This window comes from Lampetra planeri, chromosome 37 (genome assembly GCF_965212315.1).
Source record: "Lampetra planeri chromosome 37, kcLamPlan1.2.h2, whole genome shotgun sequence".
NCBI classification, from domain to species: Eukaryota; Metazoa; Chordata; class Hyperoartia; order Petromyzontiformes; family Petromyzontidae; genus Lampetra; species Lampetra planeri.
Window position 1 is genome coordinate 4155540 of NC_136143.1, and position 20291 is coordinate 4175830.

At 49.9% G+C, this 20291-nt stretch overlaps 1 protein-coding gene across 1 annotated transcript in view; it reads right to left on the bottom strand.

Annotated features, from left to right (window-relative positions):
- AACS (acetoacetyl-CoA synthetase) overlaps window positions 1-9158 on the bottom strand; it is a 29718-nt gene extending 20560 nt beyond the window's left edge. The window contains exons 1-4 of the mRNA XM_078611830.1: window positions 9034-9158; window positions 8449-8593; window positions 5346-5449; window positions 2226-2346 (exon numbers count right to left, since the gene is read on the bottom strand). Of these exons, the coding sequence (XP_078467956.1) occupies window positions 2226-2346; window positions 5346-5449; window positions 8449-8590 (367 nt within the window). The 5' untranslated portion in view covers window positions 8591-8593; window positions 9034-9158. The remainder of the gene's footprint in view (window positions 1-2225; window positions 2347-5345; window positions 5450-8448; window positions 8594-9033) is intronic.
- Window positions 9159-20291: the final 11133 nt, after the last annotated feature.

The following is a 20291-nucleotide window of genomic DNA, read 5'->3' on the forward strand; positions in this document are numbered from 1 at the left end:
ACGTCTGTCCCTTCTGTATGGGATAAAGTGTTGCCCCCTTGGCGAGCGTGACTTTTCTCCCGGTGCTCCAGTTCCCTCATTAATTTTTTCCGGAAAAACATCCTGATATGTAGAGACCCACAGAGCTTGGGCGGTTATTGGTATCGCCGGCTCACTGCTTGGCTCCTGCCTTGCAGCTCGTCTGTGGTTTCTCGGTGAATGCGAGATTCAATTTGCGCGATCGACGTTGACGCTATATTATAAAAAAACTACTTTAAAAAAGTACACGGATCGTGGACTAACATGAAGAGTTGCACTTCTCTGTGAGAGTTCACTATTGATTCTTTGTCTTGTGACATGGCAACAATAGCAGATCTGGGATAATATTGTGGGGTGGGGGGGGGGGGATTAAAAAAAAACGAGAGATACCGGAGCCGAAAGGTTGGACAAAAATAATCTAAATAATTAATCCTTGCCAGGGATGTGACCCCGTGTCAAGCGCCCCCCTTTGTAGCAGTGAGCCAGCCTCCCAAAACATCTCAAGACTGACGGCGCTGTCGCTTGCCACGTGACATGTGAAAAGAAGAGATTAAAAAGTTGACGTGATTGCTAAATATATACCGTCTTAATACCGGAGATTATTTGTAAAGCTCTTACACTGATCCTATAATAATTAATACTTTAAAAGGCACGAGGGGTCACCGCATTGAAAACGGAAGTTAGAACTGCGCCGCAAACTCAGGGCGAGAAAACGCGCGAGTCAGAGCTCAACTTTGCGCATTCTCTCCTCCAAACTTTCAAAAATTCGGGCCACGTAGCGCAGCTTGTGTTATTTTATTCGGAAACAAAACTGCGATTTTTCCATTTTAATGCCAGCCCAAGCTGCGCCATTTGCGCTCCCGTTGGCAGCAAGTGCTCTCCCAAGCAGATGGCGGTAGAGGCCCCCCCCCACCTATCCCTCCCAACCACCCCTACTGCACGCCCCCCACCACCCGCCATCACCCACCACCATCTCCTCTCGGGACAAACATAAAGGTGGTGGTGGTGTCGGTGGGTCAAGACAGGAATATTTTAATGAATGATTTATCATTATTCTTGGGCAGCTATGTCACGTACACATCGAGCTGCCGTTGCCGCCACCGCCACTAAACAGCGCGCTCCGTGCGCGACAAAGCACACGATAGGGCCACTGTTCTGCTATAGGTTTTATCCGAAACGCCACAGATTCACCGCTGCGATACCTGGTGGCCAGTACTCATTAAAGCGTACGATTCGTTTTTCAAATTCGGTATGGGGATGGAGAGGGCTTCAATATTTGGCAGCCGACGGCGTAAATCAGAAAGGGCTGGTAAATATTGCAGCCCTGGTAGAGCGAGCGGCTCGCAACCCTCAGCCTACGAGCTAAAATCCTGGATGTGGTGGTGGTAGGGAAGTCCATCATAGGAACAAGGAATTCCCATCGCTGGCTCAGGGCAGAAAAACAGGTGATGACCACCTTCTCTCGCAACAGGAGGGTCACTCTTTGATTCGATTGCGCAGAATTTCCTGAAGGGCCATTTCTTGGAAATTGCTGCAGCTTCATGAGCTGAAGCTTTGGCAGCTCAATGGGATTTGTTTTCTTCTGCGCCACGATTTAACGCCTCGGGGGCAATTGGAGGCTAATTGCAATCAATGCCCGCCAATTAGGGCACCGGGTGGTGTGCAGAACGCTGTATAGTAAAATGTATATGGTATCGAGGCCGCACCATTTTTAAGACTGTCCGCTTGACAGGAAAGTTTGCATGGTCCAGGACTAAAAGTCGATGTTTCATTTGAGATGGCTGGGTGTGTAAACACTCGTGCATGGAGCGATCGAAGGAAAAAAATAATGAGAGGGAGCAGTGGACTAGATTACCACTACCCGAGCTACTGCTGCAGTAGTCCCGAGACCGCACATGTTGGAGGATACCGACAGTTCAGTCATCCTGAACGGCACCCCGACGATCGAATCGGTCATGGGAATAGTAGTAGCAGTAGTCATGGAGTGGGCCAAACAACCCAATATAGGACCACAGAGCTTGGGAAATAGTTTGCGCAGGTTCCGGCCACCTCGCCCGCTCGCCTGTGGTTTTTGCGCCCTCTCCGAATCGAGGCAAATCTGCGCGGTGCGTTACAGACGCGCGTATTTATCGTTTCTGCGAAACACGGCAAAGAACTCTCGACGCGAACCCGACGTTGCCGATGTGCGACCCCCCCCGTGTGCAGACCTGCGGCGTAGAGCGCAACCTTCTCCGCGTCCCCACGATGCAGGAGGTTCTCGGCAAAGTTGAGGCGGCTCCCGTGGAACCACTCGGGCACTTCGGCGATCGTCTTGCTCGTGTCCACCACCTGCGGGGGAGACGCGGGTGAGGCAGGTAGATCACGTGGTGCAGGTGATGCAAATGAGTCTCATGGCACAGGCGAGGCAGATGCAGGTGGGGCCATTATTTGACACAAGTGGTGCGCTGTTCACTGTGAGAGTTCCGAATGGGATTTTTTTGTGGAGTTCTTGGCGACTGGGCTGAGATCATAAACTTGTTCCTACCCTTGCGAAACTCCCTTTCATCAATGTTCGGGCAGCTGACAGCTGGATTTGAACTCAGACATCCTGAGCCACCTGACGACCTCACAAGGATACAGCCACTTAAAACTAATGACCGTCAGCCATAATTCTGAGCAACATAGCGTGGTTTCGTTTGTGGAGTATGTGTCAGGAAGATTCAGCTTATAAATATTTCCCAAGCCAGGTCGGTTACTGTCATCGTGTAGAGTGCACTGACAAGGCATTCCTACGTATCAGTGTTTTTTAAAAAATATAAAAAGCACATTCTTCAAACAGACACGAAGACAGATCAGGTTATAAACAAAAGCAGGATCAACACGCGTTGAGAATATCTTTCAACACAACCATAACCACTGTCATAATAATCACAGAAATGTAAATTATTCCACGACTGACTGCGGGTTTTAAGACTCTTTTTCAGGAAGGTTCTTCCGCATTGGGATGCCTGTGCCAATTCCAATGATGAATGTTTGGAATGTGACAGGAAACTAGTCTCCCGCACCTCCGATTAGCACGATTGGATACGTAACGTGCAAAAGAAATTCAACATACATCATCATCAGCCATGATCAGTCCATTGCTGTATCAAGGGATACTCAATTTACCACAATCTCTCAAAAGAACCTGTGATATAATCATCTTAAATCAGAGTACCCAGAGGATACCCACCACAAGTGCAAGAGGTGGACGCTTAACACTGCCAATCTCCGAGCCAACTTGCAGCCCAAGCCTATAACATCTGATATTCCCAGGCATCCTCAAATCCACGTACTCAACCGTGGCTAACATAAGTTCGTCAGTCCTGGGAACCTCCCCTTCACCATCCGGACTGCCCAGCGTGGCGAAGTATGGTCAAACAATTCCCGCGGCCAACACGGCATGCGTGAGGGAAGCCTTCATCAAGCAGTGGATTGGAAAAAAGCGCTGTAACTAATGCAGCGCCACTAAAACATTATAAAATGATGTTTGTGGAATAATCATAATCATTATTAACGTTTGTATGTATGCATGTTGAACTTCTTTGGCAGCCTTCACGAAATTACAGCTGATGACAGTGGGGATGACGGTGATGACAGTGGAAGGCTGAGTCCAAGAAAAAAAAAACTAAAACACCACGTTTGATTGACAGGCACTTTGGCATTTTCACTGGGGTCTCTAACGTCACACTACCTAAATTGATAGCAAACAAACCAAAAATATCTGGCCCCGAGGCTCACAGAACCGGATTTCAAAGAGTGCACCACCCAGTCTTACGCTAAAACGCACACGTCAGATTTAACTTAAGCACCGCACCCTTTGTTGCCACGTCACGCACAAACATTTCGATGTTCAGGCACGTACGAGAGCCAGCATTGCTGAGAGGCTGGGTTCGGATCCAAGTCACCTTTAAAGTCAAGTTTAGTGAGTTAATGATCTCAGACCGCTCATTAATGATTGATGTCGAGCGATTAACTTTCATAAATCGAGTTGTGGTTCAACCAGGTTCTCAAGTGGGCACCACGGTGGCGAGACGTGGACTACCTCGCCTGGTTTACACGAGGTCGTGGGTTCGATCCCGACGCCTGACGCCTGTATATTTGGAGTTTGCATGTTCTCCCTGTGGTCGCATGCATTTTTCTCCGGGTCTTCCACTTTTTCTCCTCCACATTTTAGAAACATGCATTTAGAGTATTTGGCTGCTATACATTTCCACGTGATAAGCCACTTCTCGTTGGGCTATCATTTGTGGCCAGGTCGCTTCTGAAAAAGAGCTGTGATAGTTCAGTGGGCCTTACCTGGTAAAAAAAAAAAATAGTTTGGTTTAGTAAAGCATTGATGCTCTTAACCCAGTCATCAATTACTGACGGAGACCCACAGACCAATATATTAACGTAGAGACCCAAAGACTTACACGAATTGCATTACAATTGAACTGAGTTCTCAAGTGCAGGGAGTTGATGGTCTTAACCCAGTCACCAATGACTTACATACAGATCCATAGACTTACAGAGATCCATATATTTAGATAAAACCCCATAAAAACTCAGATAAACTGAGTCGCTTTAAGCAGGTTTCTCAAGTGTAATGAGTTGATGGTCTCAGCCCGGTCAGCAATGACTGAACAAAAAATAACCCAAAACGTTTAATTTGGTTAAGCACTTAAATTTGCTAAATTCAAGCTCTGGCACGGTGGACATGATTCATACTATGTGAGGATCTGAGGTCACTAGAAGAAGTAGCTCTGTAATATCTGCTTCCACGGGCCGTTTCAATGCTAATATGAGAGTCCTGAGTGGATACTTCGTCATGTGATGTGATGCCGATAGCACAATCAGGTTAAAATTGTGGAAAATATGGAAGGAAAAACCGCACAGATGCATGGCTCCTGTAACGCTTCCAAACATGCATGTGCCCTTGGAATACTTCTTAACCACCCCGCCGTTATTCTAAATAAGTGTTGTTTATGTTAAGTTCAAAGCTGCACGGTGAAATTACGTCACAAGCAATGAGGTCATGGCCTTGGCCAACAAGCAGAAACCTTTCAGCTTTTTTTTCATGCCAAATTTTGACAAATACTTTGATCAATTTTGCCAGGTTTCTACACAGCACAATTTGGCCGTGACATTGTGTTCATGTCTAATCGTCGTCGCGAGCCATCTTGGGCCCACTCCACGTCCCGTTTGCAGATCAGACAGGAGCATGAAGCCCAACACAATTATCGCTTCCAACCCGGGTCAGAAAGCGTCAAGCAGCACGCGTTGAACGATGCCTTGGATGCAAGGCCACCACGCAGCGCAGCACTCACCTCGTCGTATGGCACGGAATGCACCACGCCGCTGAACTTCCAGAAAACCTCCCAGAATTCGGCGTAATTCTCCACCGACCACTGGTGCAGCTCAGCGTAGTTGGCTGCAAGACAAGAGCAAGGGGAGAGGCGTTATACCCTTCAGCACGGGTCACTGAAGCCAAGGCCTATTTAGGTCAGTGCCAAGTCGACGTTTTGTCATTGTGAAATAATCAGTAATAATAAAAGTGGTGACTGATGCATAGCTCTCAATTCAACTGTGTCTCATTCTATTTTATGCACCGTGACAAAAGGACCATTCTCTGAAATGTCGCCAATTTTTTTGTTTCTATGGCCACGGTATTAATACTGCACCGCATACCGCACAGCGTAACACAGTGCGGTATACAGCTCTCCGACGTGTTTTCGGGTGCCGTTCGGCACGATGTCCGACGTTTATCTCAACGTCCTGGGAGCCTCTGCAGGAAAATCAATTCGTTGGACATCATGCCAGACACCGCACGATACAAACTGAAAACACATCCGAGCTGTACGGCACAACCCACAATTATACGCAGCGGTACATGCTTAGATGAATAGAGTGTGTGACAGAGCCCTATGGTAAAGCGTGAACATTTCATTGAAATAGACTCCGACTGAAGCAACACAATGCCTCAAAAGCAAAATTGTTAATTGCTGCACGGGAAGAAAAGTGCATCATCATCTGCCAGCACCTTGATCTAATAATGTATGTTGGGTTAAAACAGAAAAAACATCTTTCACCGGCTGTAATTATCCAGCCTCATTACCACCCACGAATTGCTTGAGAACAAAATCTTCACATTTCACAAACACCTGCCAATACGTTTGTCCGACTGTCTAATGATAACGCATTTGCCTGAGAACATATGCATATCATAGGCATGATACTGTCAAGAAAAGCAACTGAACTTAGGCAGAATAGTCATGGTAACAAGGGATGATGGCTGGTGGTCGAGACTAACAATGGACTAGCAGGCAAAGGATTGAAACATCCGAGAGGACGTCCACCGTGGAAACGGAGCAATAAAATCATCTCCTGTTCAGCAGCGAGATGGATTGTTGCATCACAAGACGAGTTGGTGGTGACTTGAGGAAGCTTTTACCCAAAGTGGAAGCCAATGGAGATGTAAAGTGGTTTTAACAATTGCTGAGATTCCCAATCGTGACTCATGAGGACCGCATGCTGTATTTTTGTACTGTGTGCATGCTGTCTGTGTGTACTGTGTGCATGCTGTCTATGTGTACTGTGTGCATGCTGTCTGTGTGTACTGTGTGCATGCTGTCTATGTGTACTGTGTGCATGCTGTCTGTGTGTACTGTGTGCATGCTGTCTATGTGTACTGTGTGCATGCTGTCTGTGTGTACTGTGTGCATGCTGTCTTATGCGTACTCTGTGCATGCCTACTGCATATGCACGTGCACAAACGCGTGCAATTAATGCAGTCGGTGTGGTCTTTAAATTAATAAATTTGCGTGCATGCTGTTGGTATGCTATATAACTTTCATGCAATGTACCATGTGCAGTTTTCTATTTGTGTGGCTAGTGCCCTCCCCCCCACCGCCGCAGGCCTCACGCATGGCTGCTCCCCCCACACAACTGCCTGGCAAGTGTGACCACTCCTTGACCCCTCCGCACCCGCCTCCTCACCTCCACTCGTGCCAGAGATCTCGTGGACGGGTTACAGCACATTATTCAACCACCCACTGCAGGCAACAGCTTCCTTTTTGCCCCCCGCGGGCCATCCCCCCCCCCACCCTTCCCTGAGTCTCCACCCTCCCACACTGTGGTGCCATCATCCTTGGTAATCAACAAGATTCGTTAAATCACATCCGTGAAAATTGGGTTAATGGCTCACCGGATTCCTTCAGTGTGTGGACGTCTTCTGCCCCCTCCCCACGAAGTGCACATCTCTCGCCTCTGCTGTTCCCACACCCTTCCCCACACTTAAAGGCCCCTTCCAGCCAAATATCCCCTCTTGCTGAGCCCCCTCCCACCAAAATATCCCCTACTGCGCCCCCCCTGCCCCCAACGCGCATGCCCGTGATGTTGTGCAATGACCTCTCCTGCCTAACTCACCCGCCATGCCAATGCAGTTGCCGCCTTCCCCCCAATCTCCATTCTTGTCCCCCCCCACCCTGTCCCTCCCCCACAGCCCCCCCCCCCCCCCCCCCGTGGTCTGGTGCACGGTGACCCCCCCGAAACGCCCCACTCCCGAGCTCCCCGCACCCCCCACACAGCCACGAACCCTACAGCCCCTCTAATACCCCCCCAGCCCTTGCCCGTGGTCCCGTGCAAGACCCCTTCTTATGGAGCCCCCCCCCCCCAACCCTTCCGAGGCCGTGCACGATACCCCCCACCAGCCCCCCACTGCCCGTGGTCTCCTGCACGGCCACCCCTCCCCCCTTAACCTCCCCAGACATTCACCTTTCTCAGCACCCCCCCCCATGACCCTGAACTTCCCCCCAGCCCCCACCGCTCCCTCCATTGCCCCCCCCCCCCAGCCCCTCCCCCCTGCCCCCCACAACCCCGAAATTCCCCCCACAACCCACCCCTTCCTCCCCAGCTCCTCCCCCCATAACCCCGAAATTCCCCCCCAGCCCCCACCTCTCCCCCCACAACCCCGCCCCTTCCCCCCAGCCCCTCCCCCCCATAACCCCGAAATCCCCCCAGCCCCCACCTCTCCCCCCACAACCCCGCCCCTCCCCCTGCTCCCCATAACTCCAAAATTCCCCCCAGCCCCCACAACCCCGCCCCTTCCCCCCCAGCCCCCACCTCTCGCCCCACAACCCCGCCCCTCCCCCCATAACCCCGAAATTCCCCCCCAGCCCCCACCTCTCCCCCCACACCCCCCACCTCTCTCCCCATAACCCCGCCCCTCCCCAGCTCCTCGCCCCCATAACCCCGAAATTCCCCCCCAGCCCCCACCTCTCTCCCCACACCCCCCCCAGCCCCCACCTCTCTCCCCATAACCCCGCCCCTCCCCAGCTCCTCCCCCCCATAACCCCGAAATTCCCCCAGCCCCCACCTCTCTCCCCATAACCCCGCCCCCACCCCCACCCTCCCAGCCCCTCCCCCCCGCACCGAGGCGCGTGCCCGTGGTGTCCGCAACGACGGCGCGGAATCGGTCCATGCGCGTGGGCGCGCGCTTGGGGTCCGGCTTCCACATGACGCGTGTCTCCTCCTCCTCCTCGCCGTGCGTCTCCTTGTCCATGATCAGAGCCATCGCCTGGATCAGCCGAAACGGGGGGAGAGGGGGGGTGCTGTTGGAAATTGTTGCTCGCGAAATTATATCCACGAGAATGTGCAAAACTAAAAAAAACGATACAATTATGTTGAAGAGGGTTTTTTGTTGTTGATTTTTTCCCCTCACCCCCCGCGTGAAAAAGTTTCCGCAATTAAAAAAAACCGCCCAATGCGAAATGTAGGCAACTGATTTTAAATTGCATCGAACGGCGAAGTAATTAAATTAATAAATAACACGCGAAATTATCCGACCGCCTCACAACCCTCTCTGCCAAACCGGGCCGCCGAGCACCAACAAACGGGTGTATCCGTGCGCGACGATTAAATAATCCCGGCATCGCGAACGAACGCGCACAATTAAAAAAAAATTACGCCAAACAGATTGCAATAATTCGGCCCCCCCCTTCGCGTCGCTCAACGAACCGGGCGTGCGCGTCAATCAGCGGCGTGAGAGAGGTGAGGGTGAGAGAGAGAGCCAAGCAGCGAACAGCTCCACGGCCCGACGGCGAAGGTAGTGCCGGCCGCGTGCTTCGGACTCGGGGTTTTGACGGCGCGGAGGCCGCGGACGCGCAACACCACCCCAGCGACGCGCCACCGCCGCGCCGCGCGCCCATTGGCTCGTCTGGGCGTGACGTCACGTCGGCTGAGGCGTGACGTGGGGCGCGCGCGCGCGCGCGCCTTTTTTTTCTCTCCCTCTCTCCCGCCGCTGGAAGGGGTAGGGGGGGGGGTTGGAGGGGGAATTGAGGGAGAGGGGAGAATGAGGGGAGGGGGTTGAGGGGGAGATATGAGGGGAGGGGGAATGAGGGGAGGGGGTTGAGGGGGAGATATGAGGGGAGGGGGAATGAGGGGAGGGGGTTGAGGGGGAGATATGAGGGGAGGGGGAATGAGGGGAGGGGGTTGAGGGGGGGGGATATGAGGGATATGAGGGGAGGGGGGAATGAGGGAAGGGGGGGGATGAGGGGAGGGGGGAATGACGGGGGGGGGGGTGAGGGGGGATGAGGGGAGGGGGGATGAGGGGAGGGGGGATGAGGGGAGGGGGGGATGAGGGGAGGGGGGATGAGGGGGAATGAGGGGAGGGGGATGAGGGGAGGGGGGGAGGAGGGGAGTGAATGAGGGGAGGGGTATGAGGGAGAGGGGGGATGAGGGAGAGGGGGATGAGGGGAGGGGGATGAGGGGAGGGGGATGAGGGGGATGAGGGGGGGGGGATGAGGGGGATGAGGGGGGGGGGATGAGGGGGATGAGGGGGGGGGGATGAGGGGGATGAGGGGAGGGGGGATGAGGGGAGGGGTATGAGGGGAGGGGGGATGAGGGGAGATGGGAGGAGATATTTGATTGGTTATCTCACTCGACTGAATGTCAATGCTGCCCCACAACACACCCCACCCCTCCCCTCAATTACATTTAATTTGAACGCAGATCGAGTTAATTAACAATTGCATAAACAATACAACTGGACACATTAGTCTGTCGCCTTAAAATAAAAAAATATATATAACAGATGACGTTTCGGGTAATGATGGCCCTTCATTGCACATAGGACAAAGAGATGAGTGGATAATGAGTTGATGACTGCACTCTATTAACCACGTTATCTCTTCTGGCCTCGCTGTGTGCAATAAAAAGGGCCATTGCCCGAAACGTTGGCTATTATTTATTTGTTTATTTTCGGGTCACAGCGTTATTGACGAATGTGTTGCCTTTGTTTTTGTCAATTGTGCTTCTGCCAACGCAGCAGCAGCAGCAACATCACCCAATAATTCATAACATAAAATTCACAACAAACAAGTTCAACCCACGACACGATGAAGGAACATGTCTCATTTATATACATGATCGTGAGGAAATGGTCCTCTGGTAGAGGGGGATGGCCGTTCAGATTCCTAGAGGCCCCTTTAATCTGAGTCAACATACAAGTTGCAGGAACATGTTACAGCAGTTTAAAAAATATATATATATATCAGATTAACACTGCAATAAACAAACAAGCGAATGGCACATTTACAGAAAAATAGTCCATGCAAAATTGGAGACTGAATCTTGGCGTTTCCTCAGCCACTAAACTTGTATAACCTTGACAGGAGTAAATATTTTAACAGTAAATAAAATGTTAAACGGCTTAACAACGCGTAAAGTACGAATACACACTCCGTGACTTTTAAACTAAATCCAGTTTGTTCGGATATCATACAGACTGTATAATATGTTGTTACTAATACAGTACATAGATGACGGTGGCGGTGAAATATAAGCCAGGTTTCTCTCAATTACTGACTACATTTTAATTAAGTCGTTGATTTACCACTGCTACATAAATTAACATCTTTACAAAGGTGAACCGTTTTATAACACTTTGGCTCTTATCGATGTCCCAATCGTTTCCTAATACTGGTAGGAACCTCCTGGTTACACCAGCCCACAGGGGATTATTGTGTCCGTCGTTCAGGGAGGGGCTGGGTGGGGAGGGAGGGGCTGGGTGGAGAGGGTGGGGAGGGGAGGGTGGGGAGGGGCTGAGTGGGGAGGGTGGGGCTGGGTGGAGAGGGTGGGGAGGGGCTGGGTGGGGAGGGTGGGGAGGGGCTGGGTGGGGAGGGTGGGGCTGGGTGGGGGGTGGGAGGGGTGGGGCTGGGTGGGGAGGGGCTGGGTGGGGAGGGGAAGGTGGGGAGGGGCTGGGTGGGGAGGGGGAGGGTGGGGAGGGGCTGGGTGGGGGGTGAGGCTGGGTGGGGAGGGGCTGGTCACCCCGTGGTGCCCTTATAAAACTCAACGTTCAACCTACTCACGCCGGCTTGTGCCCGCCCTCACAGTCGGGCATATTTGCGGAATACACCACGCCGCCGTTGACCCTGGCCATTGACCGAGCAACCCGACGTTCCTACCAGCTCCCTCCGCAGGAATGTGTTTAACTGAGCCACTTTTGTATTACCCCTGCACGTACTATGCAGGGCTTGTAGCAGCTTGATAAACGATCACTTGGCCCTTATTGTCGACATCACTAGACAGCACTCGTTTTTGTTTCATGGGTTTTATCCGAGTGAATCTCTGGCATTTTAAGAAAAATTACGTAACTGTTGGTAATTCAACCATTGTGAAAATACAGTAAACGTGACTACATGAATAAAATGTACCTTTACATGCTTCAAGGAAATTATTTACGTGTATCAAACCCATATACATAGAACTCCAATGGAAGCATATACAAGTACTTTTTCAATCCTCGAAGGTAGAGTATTAAATATGAATAAAAAATGCACTCCCAGTCAACATGCCAACGTTGGTTGGCATGTGCTTGGCCCAAGGATGACCTAACGTCGACCCAAAGTTGGGCTAACGTTCCATGGTTCACTGGGGCCTGGAGAGGCCGTGTCAATCATGGTGGTAGTTTGACCATACTTCACCCTGTTGGCCAATTACAGGATGGATGGAGAAGAGGAAGTGGCAGGTCAATTATCAGGTTCCAGTGTCACTCACCACTGAGGCTGTAGCCATGGCCGGGAATCGAATTCAGTTTGGCTGGTTCAGTGTGCTAATCACTGTGGCACTGATCTCCCCCCCCACACCACCATACTTGTAAATCTACGATGTAACTTAATAAATATAACGTTGTGAAGTTTCTGTTTAATAAGAGGCCATTAGCTGATTGAATGACGGCCATTTATATTCATCAGGATTAACACAAGGTTACGAAGCACGTGCACATAGAGGACACTATTCTCGTCAGGAGTTTTATTTTACAGATTACAACACAAAGCTGTATTTGTCCATGGCTATTCAACTGTTGATGCTGAGCGTAATGCTTACATATCTGTAAAACGCAATACTGTACAGTAGTTATGATAATAAATTATATTAGATTGCAGCAGTATGATGTTGTCAGTCCATTGCTGTGTGAGGGCCCTCCTAAACGTGATGGCTAAACTGGTCCAAGGCCCATCCCAATTCGGCAAAACCTGCACGAACCAGCGTGGTGAAGTATGGTCAGTCAACCCACATGACCCCAAAGCCAGACGTAACCGCGTCGTGACGGGCACGGGTGTGATTTTGTACTTCCAATTGGCGCTTACCAAATCCCTAAAGTGTATCTTTTAATTAAACATTTACCTCGTGTACACAGGGATGGTCCAGATGTCTTATGATCCCCATTTAATCCTCTAAAACGTATTTTTTTAAAGTAAGGTTTTAAAAAAAATAACATAAATGAATATGCAAATAATTGTTTTAGGGGTCAATTAATTGGGGGGTAACAAGCATATGGACCACCCTGTATATACTGTCTTGGTGTCTCATAGAAAAATAAATTTAAAAGATTTAAAAACTTCTTGAGAGGGGTTTGAGTCAACGCCTGGTGTCTATTTTTTGTATTGGTCTCTGCTGACCAGCGTGGTGAAGTATGGCCCGGCAACCCCCGTTATCGACGTGACGTTTGGGGGGCTTCATCCAGTAGTGGGTTGACAAAGGACCGCTCAATAATATTATTATTTTTCGATTTAAAGCTTTCGTGACTGCAGGGATTCATCTTCTTGGTTCTTTCGGTAAAGTCACGTAGAAGGGAAGTAATAAAATAAAAAAGCATAACAAAATACATATTTATTTTATTATTAAAGTAATTAAAAAAAGGAAATAATTATTTATTTTATTATGTTTTATTTTTATTATTTTATTACTTCCCTTCTACGTGACTTTACCGAAAGAACCAAGAAGAATATTATTATTCTTGGATCTTTCGGTAAAGTTTTTCCGACAGCTCTGTGCCTTCACCTGAGGATGGCTGCTGGTGTTGTGGCCGAAACGTCGTGAGAATTGTATTATGTTTTATTTTTTATTATTTTATTATTTCCCTTCTACGTGACTTTACCGAAATATCCAAGAATATGAATCCCTGCAGTCACGAAAGCTTTAAATCGAAATATTATTATTATTTATATTTTGTTCGGTTTATCTTCAGCCAAATCACACTGCCTGGGTATGCACGTGTATATTAATTAGTTTTTATTGTGCTTTTAGCGACGACCCATGCCACCTGGAATGCGCCCAATGCCGTCAGAACTCAGAAGCTAAGCCTTCAGGCTGGTGAGCCCTTGTGAGAATCAATTGTTGTGCAATGCTTCTATGTTCCCACGTCTTTGCTCCACACCGTCACCAACCCGCGCTGGTGCAGCGTGGTTAAATAGCCCCCTTCAATCGGCATGGCATGGGGCGACCCTCAATCAAACAGTGGAATGACAAAGGGTTGCACACGCAAAGACAAAGATCCCTATTCCCCCGTATAGCCTTAGCAGACTGTTGGAGCAAGTGCTGGTAGGGAGCACCTATGAAGGCCTCCACGGCACACGAGAGGGGGAGGGGGTGGTGGCCAGCCAACACCACGCCCGGCCGCAGCAGGCACTCATTTGAGGCTGAGTCGACGTCGGGGAGGCCCTAAACCGGCTCAGAAAATCTTCACTCTTCTGTGTTGGCCGTGACAGTGGGAATCGAACTCGGGTCGCCGGATGCGTAGTGCTCCCCCGACTCGCACACAGGCGTGCAGTTTGCCTACTGAAGGTGCGTGGTCTAAAGATAGGCACCTTGACAACACAAACAAGGAGAACGTACCGAGACGAACAGACACACACGCTCCGACTGCCACCGTTGCGTTGTCGCTGTCGCTAGAAAAAGCGTCGCCAAACCCCCCCCCCCCTCCTCTTTATCCTGAGCCAGGCGAACAACCGATAAAAACAATTCACCATTAACGTCCTCCATCATCGGCCCATGCTCGATCCACCGCTGTATCAAGGCCTCCCCGAGCCGCCGTCACCACTCCCGATCCTGCGATTTAAGAATCCACCCAGCGAATGCACAAAATTGACGAGGCGGCTTAGAGCCGCTGGTTTGTGTGTTAAAGAGGGGGAGGGGGGGTGTTGACTTGCAACTCGGGAGACAAAGGCGGCCGGGTGTGGTGCTGGCCACCCACCCCCCTCGTGTGCCGTGCCGGCCTTCGTAGGTGCTGCTCGCTAACAGCACTTGCCCTAACAGTCTGTTAAAGGCTATATGGGGGATCTTTTTTCGTTGTTGACTCAGCCCAGCATCCCTCCAGGGAGACATTAAAAGAACCACCACTTCATGGATACGTTTTGATAAGTTACCACCGATTGTCCTATGGGGAGACTTGTCCCCGCCATAGGAATGTGGGATGTCCACCACTGACTTTGCAGGGCTGTAATCGGGAAATGGCCACGCACCGTTGTCTCAATGCTCACTTGAAATTGTTTAGACTTTGACCTGCGCATGCATTGATTTTACTGCCCCGATCTCTCTTGGTAAGATGCCTTCTCCTTTCCGTGTCTCCCACTCCGTAGTTCGTCTCGACCACCACCAGCACCACCACTATCACCCATCCCAGCCAGCATCGAGACGAAAACCTCCCTTCCAAGGTTTGGTTAACGGAGATCAGCAGCGGGCAGTACAAAGTACAGCGATGGTAAGTCGGGGGAATTTCTGGAAATAATTAACAACACCACAGCCAAACTTGAATCATACTTCCTCCAACGTGTTTAATAAATTGCTACTGCCGGGCGGGGAGTGCGAGGGGACACCTGAAAATGCATGAGTACAGATCGTTTTATGGTTTTCAGACAACAACATTATTTATGATGGGTAACACTTAACCAGATGAGTCTGGACTGATAAGAAATCACACGCGAATGATTAGTGAGGTATCTGTCGGGACGACTTCCCCTTTAAAGGAACAGTGACTCTTTTTTTATGCGTTCAATAAGGCAGGGCAACAATTGCATCGCGCTTGACGCTGCTGTTGCTGCGTTGGCAGTGGTGTACAAGCATAGTAACACAAACAAACTCAACACATTCATCGATAACACTGTGTGCGTGGCCTGAAACGGAAAAAAACCCGTAAACATATAATGGGCGATGACGTTTCGTGCAATGGCCCTTCTTCATTGACGTGCTGTGGAAATAAAGGCCCGTTGCCCGAAACGTCGGAGCTGCAGACAAAGTAGGGAACTCGTCTGAAGGGGCCGTCCATCGGGGAGACGGAGTTGTTTTGTTGTTGTTAAGTCTTCTAATTGACCACTGCCGACGCAGTTTCCACAAAACAGTAACCTGTCTAACAGGCGCCAGTCCATACTTAGACACGTATCGATCGCCTCTATTCATCAGACAGGCAACGCAATCGACGGACTCCCTTGTCCGTGAAGCACATGAACGCGGCCAACTTTGCCACGTGTTTTACGCACGGCTTGCGAAACGTGGCCCAGAGACGTGGTCCTATCCCCCCCCTAAGCCGTTGCCCTGGCGCGACCCTCCCTCGTGTGCCATTCCCCCAAGTTCGTGCCATAATTATAATTGGCACCGTTGACAGGGCCCAGCGGGAGCGCGTACGGCCGCTCTGTTGCAGAGTTTCGCGGTCAGAGCCCGGCAGGGCGCGTTGGTCGTAACGTATCACTGCGGGTGCATTAGGGGCCGTCCATAAATGACGTCACGCACCTAGGGGCGGGGGGGGGTGGTCAGATATTTGTGACGATGTGTGACGAGGGGGGGGGGTTGAGAAATGTGACGTCAAATACGCAACTTTAAATAAAAATAGACAACACGTTTTACTTAATTAAATAGACTTTTTAATAAATGTTTTCTCCTACAACATCAGAGTGCAGCGGCACATTAAATACGCACTACAATGACAATAGTTTAAAGCGATTTGAAGCATGTTTTATATTTAGGGGGGGGGGCAGAGCTTTGTGACGTCATATTTGAGGGGGGGGGGTCTGACTTTTTGTAACGCCGTGTGACGAGGGGGGGGGGGGAGGTAAAAAATCGTCCAAAATCGCGTGACGTCATTTATGGACGGCCCCTAAACCGTACCAAATACGCGCCGTCTGCTTCACAGTTCACGTGCAACATGCCGCGACGTCGTTCGATGTGAGTGGGCAACTTTATATCTGTCCCATCACTGCCGCTGCCATGGTGTCCGAATTGACCACCTTTGAAGAAATGACACTCACCAGTCATAGGTCCCTACCGACACACTAAATCTTCTTGGTTCTTTCGGTAAAGTCACGTAGAGTGTCATTTCTTCAAAGAGGTGTTAATGTGTTAAAACACCAAACAGAAACCTTTTGCAGGGAATCATGTCTGCAAGAGACATCGCGATGGCGCGCGAAGGAGATTAAGAGGATGTGGGCCAGGCGCGTCACGGCTGGATGGGACAGTAGCCGGCGGCTGATGATTTTAGCGACGGATTGGCAGCCAAAGGTGGAGGCGGGACCACGCCCCCTGGGGATGGCGTCCGGCCAAGCGAGATGGAGTGCTGAAATCAGCTCGCGTGCATGGGTCTAGAATATGGAGCGTTGAGTGGCGAGGACCGTGAGAGATGGTGTGGGTCTTCATCCAGCGGTGCGCAGATCGCGGCTGCTGATCATGGTGATGGTCAAAATGTATACAGGTGTAGTTTATACTTTAGTTGTTTACGTGGTGGTTTAGTTACTGCAGCTACATACTATTAACATCCCTTCACTTCATTAATGCTACCCCTATCCCCCTCCCTTTGATTCTGCTAATCCTGCATAATGCACGGGCATAATGACTTTAAACCCCCTCCCTCCCACCTCCTACGCATTTCACAAGTAGTACTAATCCCATATCTGCATTTCCCATAAATATGCTAAATTACTCTTGATATGCAAATTATTTTGTCAAGGCTCACCTTCCCCCCTCCATCCCAGCTTAAATAGTCGCTCCAAGCCTGGGGCGTCTCATTCAGACTCTCTTCTTCCGACAGACCTGTTTCTTCACCTGAGGACGGCTGCTTGCGTTGTGGCCGAAACGTCGTGAGAATTATTTTATTATGTTTTATTTTTATTATTTTATTATTTCCCTTCTACGTGACTTTACCGAAAGAACCAAGAAGGTGTATGCCTGTGTGTGTGTGAAGTTCACAGGAGAGGACGTGCGTGCCATTGATTTTCTCACTCAACATTTCACAGGGATGGAGAGCGCTGTACACGCAAATAAGCGACAGGCTACTTACATCTCACCTGCGATCACGCATCGGAAAGGACACGCCCGGTAGCAGCTGTACGGTGCAAGGTGACCTGCGCCTTGCGAGTGGGACATTTAGTGGCTGCTGCAGCGCCTCACAATTAAAAATTCCTTCCCTTTATTACTGCTAACCCTACTTCCTCCCTTTGTTGCTGCTAATCCTACATCATGCACGGGCATAATATAACTTTGAGACCCCCCCCCCCCCCCCCACGTCCTACGCATTCCACAAGTAGTGACTAATTCCATATCTGCATTTGCCATAAATATGCTAAATTCCTCTGTCGATATGCAAATTCCTTTGTCAAGGCGCCCTTCCTCCCTCAACCCAGATTAAAAATACGCTGCCAAGCCTGGTGGTGTTCATTCAGACGCTGTCTTTCCGACAGACCTGTTCTTCACCTGAGGACGGCTGCTTGCGTTGTGCCGAAACGTCGTGAGAATTGTATTTTATTGTTTTATTTTTATTATTTTATTATTTGCCTTCTACGTGACTTGACCGAAAGAACCAAGAAGAAGAACGTGGCCAATTCGTCACTAGTACATCATTAGTGTGTAGTGTATAGTGTAGTGTATAGTGTAGTGTACTAGTACAACACTAACCGCTGTGTTGAACAGCCAAGCCACAACATTGACAATCTGAGTACGACGTTTCGCCATTAATTACAACTAGCTTCATCAGGCGACAGCCAGATTTGTGGAGAAGTCCACTTGTTTTGTACCTTATATAGAGGGGTAGATGTGTTAAGGAACGAAACGGTAAGACTTCTCCACAAATCTGGCTGTCGCCTGATGAAGCTAGTTGTAATTACTGGCGAAACGTCGTACTCAGTTTGTCAATGTTGTGGCTTGGCTCTCCAACACACCGGTGTGCTGTACTAGTACACTACACTATACACTACACTACTATACACTATACTATACACTACACTACTATACACTACACTACTATACACTAAACTACTATACACTACACTACTATACACTACACTATACACTACACTACTATACACTACACTACTATACACTACACTATACACTGCACTACTATACACTACACTACTATACACTACACTACTATACACTACACTATACACTGCACTACTATACACTACACTACTATACACTACACTACTATACACTACACTATACACTACACACTAGTGCTGTACTAGTGACGAATTGGCTACGTTCTGTTTACGTGACAACCCTTACTAGTTGGCTGTGTCGGGTGGTGGCGGGATTTTAACGACACATTTATATATTTACGCGATCTAACCCCAAAAACCTCTATTATGGATGTTATTGGTCGCGAAAGCCTACTACGTGTCAAACTGAAATGCATGTAGGTTGAACTTCTTTCGCACCATACGTAGGCAACCGTGCTAATCGGGGGTGCGAAATGGGGCTTGTTCAGGCACGTTGGCACACAGTTGTTTTAAGTCTACAAGTTAGGTTCCCAGAAACGAGCTAACCTACACTCCTGCTCCATCATTTAAACTCGGTCTATGGACTAACCAGCCACAATGCACCCATATACTCGCCACATTTCGGAAGCTAAGCAAGGGTTGAGCCTGGACGGAGCTTGGATGTGCAACCACGGTGCGCACGGTAATTTGCTTACAGGTCACGCTGTTGCGTGGTTGGCAGTGCAGCAAAATGCATCGTTGTAAGGGCTTCCACGCTCTCCCGCCTTGACCTAACCCTACTCACTCGGGCGGTGCAGTATTGCTCAAATAATCCACCACCACACGATCCGCACGGTGTGGAGAGGTGCTCATCCAGCAGTGGATTGACGTGTTTTTTGGTCGTATATCATGAGGGCTGGGCACAGGCCCCAAGGCCTCTCAACGCCAAGCGGCCAGCAACAAAAGGCACCGTTAAATGTGCAATCGGCAAAGAGCTCGGGGTAAAGAGGCGACGATTGGAAGAGGAATTCCACAGCGGAGCGGCGCGAGGGAAGAAGCAGAAGGTTAGGTGAGCTGAGCTTTTGTGTGGTGAGTGAGTGTGTGAGTGGGTGAGTGAGTGGGTGGGTGAGTGAGTGTGTGAGTGAGTGGGTGAGTGAGTGTGTGAGTGGGTGAGTGAGTGGGTGGGTGGGTGAGTGAGTGTGTGAGTGAGTGGGTGAGTGAGTGGGTGGAGCGAGTGGGTGAGTGAGTGTGTGAGTGAGTGTGTGAGTGAGTGGGTGAGTGAGTGAGTGTGTGAGTGGGTGAGTGAGTGAGTGAGTGGGTGAGTGAGTGTGTGAGTGGGTGAGTGAGTGTGTGAGTGAGTGGGTGAGTGAGTGTGTGAGTGAATTTGTGAGTGTGTGTGAGTGGGGTGAGCGAGTGAGTGGGTGAGCGAGTGTTGTTGTGACGTGTAAGTGTGGTGGTGGTTCAACTGTGTGCGGATGAGACGACACAGTCTGGTAGAACAAGAGTCCTCAACACGGATGGAGCAATCAACGTGGGAAGTTCACGGGAACAGTAACCATGGTAGTAGCAGCAGCGATAGAAGAGTGACAACGAGGCGACTGACCGCCGGTGAGCGAGTGAATCGGTGAGTGCTGGATAAATAAACCGTGACGACTTTGCATTGAATTCCATGGAGTACAGTGTGGTAGGAACTGGCTGCTCCACCCCCAGATATGGTAACAGGATTCCAACTTTGGCCGGATCCGTGCT